The sequence below is a fragment of the Montipora foliosa genome, chromosome 5 (genome assembly GCF_036669935.1).
Source record: "Montipora foliosa isolate CH-2021 chromosome 5, ASM3666993v2, whole genome shotgun sequence".
Taxonomy (NCBI): Eukaryota; Metazoa; Cnidaria; class Anthozoa; order Scleractinia; family Acroporidae; genus Montipora; species Montipora foliosa.
The window spans coordinates 1,753,763-1,759,762 of NC_090873.1; the positions used below are offsets into that span (position 1 = coordinate 1,753,763).

The 6,000-nt window shown below is 40.0% G+C and overlaps 1 protein-coding gene across 1 annotated transcript in view; it reads right to left on the reverse strand.

Moving 5' to 3' along the window:
* Positions 1-6,000, reverse strand: part of LOC138003337 (glutamate receptor 2-like) — a 57,879-nt gene that overhangs the window by 26,936 nt on the left and 24,943 nt on the right. Inside the window, exon 4 of the mRNA XM_068849350.1 lies at positions 270-401. Coding sequence (XP_068705451.1) covers positions 270-354 — 85 coding nt within the window. The 5' untranslated portion in view covers positions 355-401. The remainder of the gene's footprint in view (positions 1-269; positions 402-6,000) is intronic.

The following is a 6,000-nucleotide window of genomic DNA, read 5'->3' on the forward strand; positions in this document are numbered from 1 at the left end:
CTTTGCATGCATGTTTACAAAGAGTTAATGCAATGTAAATCAGTTTGTGACGTCAAATCAGGAATAGACCCACTCCCCTTCTGACTTGGTCGTGAACAGAAGATGCTTGGTTTTTCGCAAGTTTTGAAGCCTATAAAATAGCAGGATTTGTTAGGAAAAGGAAAAAAATGGCCGCAATAAGTTTCGAACAGGTGCAAAGAGTTATTTTAGCGAAAAAAATATTTTGGGGTTAGGGGTTAGGGACACTTTGACCCGCGCAGATTACCTACCACAGGTATGCTCATTCGAAGAATTTCCTCTTTGTGTTAATGAACTTGTTAGAATCAGCACGATGAGGATGGCCTTAGTTTCCATCCTAGATTTTCCAAGGAGCTACGTTTGCCTGTGGAAAATTCAAGGTCCTATAAGGAAATTAAAGACATCTTAATATTTTTTCGGTCAATCCTGTTTTAGACACAAAATCATTTAGCAGGCAATTTGATGCTACTCTTGCTTTTAACAGCTTTTAACTCCAATTATCAATGACTTTGTTTTTTAAATGACATTCAAAAACTCATTAATAATTCATGAGCGAAACAGCCTATCAGCTCATCGATTAAACGTCACGTGCGCGGGCTTTCAAAAACTTCTTTATTGGCCGTTTTCACTCACGTGACCAGCAGCCATATTGGATTACTGAAACAAAAGAACGTATTTGCATAAAAATAGAGTTGATTTCCCGGAGGATTAGTTTGCGCCATTCCTTTGTTTAGGTAAACCAACATGGCCGCCGTGACGTCATGTGAAAACACTCTATATGAAGCATACTAAGAAGGAGTAGCTTAGGATGCTAAGTGATTTTCTCCTCTCACAATTTGAATCTTAGTTCGGACCCCAAAGGGACACGCTTTTGTGGAATGGCACGGTTTTTGAAGACGTTCAATAGTGATATTTCTTGTTTACAAACATTGCCGTCATAATTCTTTTGATATTCAAATTTGCCAACCACAAAACAAAAGAAGTCATTTTTTCAACAGCCAAATGGGTTCTGGTTTGCATATTAATAACAATGGGCGACGTCACGAGAAACATCGTTATAAACTCGCAGGTCGTGTTTTATCGGGTCTAAAACCACTCGGCTTCAGTTTGGAACCAATAAAACACTCCTGCTCTTTAACACATTTTAGCAGAAGGAAAGAATTTGACGGCCGCTGTGGTGTCAAAAGAAAACAAATTAATGGTTGATTCAAAATATGAAGATTTGGTTTTATCACACGAGTTAATACAGTTAAATTAACCCTTTGACCCTCAGGAGTGATCAGTATGTAAATTCTCTTTACATTTTCAATAAAACGTCAGTCAGACAGGTATTGAGAATGAAAATTATTATCAGGTTAAGAGGTGCGATCTTGGATTTAAAAATGTCCAGATACGTGTGGACAGGGCTCCAATAAATGCCGCTATGTCTTTTTGACACCTTTCTGTAAAAAGCTGTGTCGGGAATTTCGATGTCAGATTTTGCTTTGTTCGATAATTATGACTAGTTTAGTGAGGGGATTGCGTATTTTACCGACTCTCAAATTTTAAATGCGTGTCAGAAACAGTGAACCTTGGTAATTTCGGAAATCCGGCGCTATATTCGAAAATGTTGAAATGAAAAACATTTAATTGAATAACACTTCGTAATATACAATTCCTAAGCTTTCAGAAAATATATACTTTATTGCAGTTTGAATCAAACGTGGGCCCACGATGCGGCGCCAACAAATGGCGGTCATTTGGGATTTACTGACACCTTAAGTGTTGTGTTGACTTGGTACTTCCAATTAACGCTGATTGGAAGTAACTTCTTTCCAAGTCCCCTGATTCGAGGTTGTATTGTAAGAATACTTTTACTCATGCGTAGTTGCAGTGGTTGTCTAATGACTGACGCCATTTTCCTTTCTAGAAATACGCAGTTTTTGCTTAAACGTCTAAGAACAATTAAGACATCCAAATATTAAAAATAGGCAAGCATTGCGTACGTGTGGTAGGGCAGCAACAAAGCGCTGTATAATTGTCAACTGAGCTGCGTTTTGTCTTCCAGGTGATTCAAGTTATCTTTGCGTAATATGTAGCTCTAATAGTACACGATATTGTTTTGGTACCGTTGAATTTTCTCTTGGTATCGGTTTTCATTATATTTCATTATATATAGTCATCATTATATCTTGTCACGCCAATGCTTGATCCATGGCGAGGGCGCTGTTGTGTTGTTGACCTCCCTCAAGTCTTTGTCAGTGCATGCTGGGCCCTGAGGACAACCCCAGAGAATGTGGTCCATGGTCTGCCTTTGTTCGCCACAGGGACATTCTGGACCGTTTGCAAATCCCCACCTGTGCGTATTTTCAGTTGTTTTCCCCACTTTAGCTCTGTTGAGCGTGACCGAGTCCTGCCTGCAAAGGGATGTTCCATTTGGCAGGTGTTCTTAGTGGGATGATGTCATTCTCGATCCATTTCTCCAGTCTGGCGGTCGCAGACTGGTTTGGGGAGAGCGGTTTCGTAAAACTGCGCCTGGATTGGAGACGGGATTCTACTTGCTAGTGATTGTAGAGTGGCGAGGGTCACTGAGCTGTTTATACCTCTCAACTTTTGCTATCGTATCTCTGCGTGTGCTGGCAAGGGCTATGCTAAAGGTCTGTGCAGCGTTGGGAGTGGGGTGGCCCGTAATGTCCCTGTGATAGTTCTACAAGCACTATTCAGTTCGGGATCCACCTTTCCTGCATGGAACGATCTTCTCCACACAGGGGCACAATACTCAGCTGTTGAGTAGCAAAGAGCAAGGGCTGTTGATCTCAGAGTCTTTGCATCAGCTCCCCATGACGAGTTGGCCAATTTGCTGAGGAGGTTATTCCGGCTAGAAATTTTCTTCCTTAGCCTTAGCACGTGTTCTTTGAATGAGAGTGTCCTGTCCAAGGTCACGCCTAGGTACACAGTATGCCTTTTGTTCTTGAGCCTCTCATTGTTCCATATAATTTCTAGCTACGTCTTTGCATGTCTGTTGTTGAGATGGAAACTACCTGGGTTAACGTTTAGCGACCACTTGGCATAGTACACCGCAAGAGATTTGAGGGCATCACTGAGTCTTTTTTGGATGATGGTGAATGATTCTGCTTGCGTTGCAAAGACAGAGATCATCGGCATATAAAGATGAACCTCTTGATGTTGTTAAAGGTTGGCTGGTAGTTGGTGTAAATATTGAAGAGGGTTGGAGATAGCACACAGCCTTCTGGCTTCTCCAGCGGTTCTTTTTTCCCTGCATTTCAACGTAAAGCCTGCGGTTGTCTAATAATAACCCGATAATTCTGACCAACGGGGTGTTCTTTATTGTTTTTGCTACTTTAAGCATAAGAGCCCTGTGGTTGACAGTGTCATATGCAGCACTTAAGTCTACAAATACTGCACCTGTGATGTTCTTCCTCTCAAAACCATCTTCGATGTATCGACTCAGGTTCAAGACCTGGCCACAGAATAATCTTCCCGGGCGAAACCCCGCTTGGTCTGATGTCAGATGATCTTCAACTGAGGGTGATATGCGACCCAATATCATCCGTTCATACACTGCCTTGGTAGATGTCTTAGGTAAATAGCCCCCTGAGAAGACATGTGGTTACTAGTAAAATACTACACCCAGAAAGATTGAAGAAGGATAAAAGGGAATCGAGAAACATTGGCCTCCTGGCTGACATGTTGATCATTTTCAAGTTCCCTTAGAACTTCGTTTACACTACAAGTTTAAGCGTGCACTCTGAGTCTCTGACAGCTTTCTTAGACAAAAGTTCACTGACGTTAAGCCCTGTATTTGGATGGATGACCTAAAAATATACCACTTGCGGTCAAAAACATACGACCGAAAATTCTATTTAACACTCAAAAATGCGAACTAACGAAGAAACAGCTTTTGTTAGCCTGCTCGATACAAAACAAATATTGACGCAAAAGTAAATAAATACTGATACACAGTTTTTAGGAAGAGCAGAAGGAAGTTTTCAGGAAGTGTCGATCGAAAATAAAAAAGGTTGCCAGCAGACTACGGGCATCAGACCCAAAATTTGACATGAAAACAACTTAAATTTTGAACCCAGAATACAAAAAGTTAACATCAGCGAAAAACGTTTTGGGAGATTTTTGCTACGTTCAATTTTTCTATTGTACTTTTGGCTGCACAAGTAAACCGCCAAATCGAAAGTGACATCGAATTCAGCGGGTGGCGTGATCAAGTTACCTCGCATGTTTACTCGCGAAACAAAAGATACAGCTGTGTCACCGGCACCGGGTTTTTGTTTTTTTTAGTTTGGTTTTCTTTTCTTTCAAGTGTTTTAAAGATGGACAAGAAATGTGCGAATTCAACACAACGATCACAATCGAATAACTCTTGAGGTTGACCATTATTTCTGCAAAGTGAAAAATTTACTTTCCTAGGCGAGGTTATTTATTCAGGTAATTCCATCGTTTTGTCTAAAAAATTACTTACAATGAACACAGCCTGCAAATAGCGAGCTAATCTAGGCAGGTGTTCCATCGTTTTGGAAATAGCACCTGCTTTATTATTCATCAGCGTCACAAATTCGTGCCGATTCTGGGGCTCAGTTTGTTGAAACTCAAGCACGCTTCCAACAGACCTGTTTATGTTTGTCAGTTATGCACGCGCTGCGGGCCTATTGTCCCCACGGACTTACACTTTTACACTATTACGCTCTCACACTCACAACCTGGTGACATACTGTGTCGTGCACTACCACAAAAAAAAAACGGACAATTGTTCCTCACCTGCGGCATGCAATTAACCGCTTTTCTTTAAGTTCTCTCCCCATGCAGAAAATAGACAACATGAGGGTTCTTGACGAAAGGGTAAGAAGAAAACTTTCTTTCTCCATCGTTACTTCAAGACCGCCTCTATCGTTTTAATCATAAGATAATTTGCTTTGGATGTCTAAATTTAAAAAAAGAAACACTCCGAGCGATTTAGGATTGTTTCCAGACGTGTGCAAATTCTGTTTGTTTAATTAAAAGACAGTGTCTCCGTAAACGTTGGCACTGGAATCGCTTAATAAGCTCCCCACTGTTGATTGGATGAGACCGCGTCCATAAGTTGCTGGTGATTTCTTCCAATCAACACAAGTCAATTATCGTGGAAGTTTCCCTTTTAAAGAAGGTTGCTCTCACTTCCTTCAAATACGCTGCGCGTATCTCATGACTATTAGATTTAGCGGGCCGGATTCTTCATTAAAGCCCATTTGACTTCAAAATGTTTTCCCGCTGTATCAGCAGATCATTAAGAAAATACTCGATACTTTTTTCTTAAAAGTTTACGCGTTCATGGGTTACTAGGACCAATAACGTTCCAAGAAATACGTTACTCAAAGGTACTTATACTTCCAGCAATTTTAACAACATAATTTATTATAGCAACTTGAAAACTTTAGAGTTTTAAAATATAATTCGTTTTCAAGCTGAAATAGAGTTGAAGCCTCTTAATGCAAATTTCTTAACAATAGAAACATTGCTGGGTACTATCCAAATTTTTTTTTATCTCTGTCCCAAGGACCGTCGGATCAGTGGATTATGTTCTGTAAAGCATGTTTTTGCACTGTAGATCTAGAGTGAGAATGTTAAAGACAAAGTTACTTTCGAAGTCTTTGGACAAAAATAACGTGTTAATAGACGCAATTATGATGCTGACCAGACAGACGTTCCTTTGATGGACGTATAGACGAAGAATAATTAGACATCGTCCCATGCAATATTTCACGGAAAACGCAAAAAATACCGCCAATGGTTTAGTTAAGGAGTAGTATAATTTATCCACTGATGATACAATGATAAAAACAGCAACTTAGAAAGGAATATTTGTAGTTATTTCTTCAGTAGGCAGAAAAAATCTAGCGTAACGTATCCAAGGTCTACTTAAAGAGTTTTTAGGGCTACGGTATATGTCATTTTCAATATAGAGTAAAGAATAAAGTTTGTAAGCAGCATATG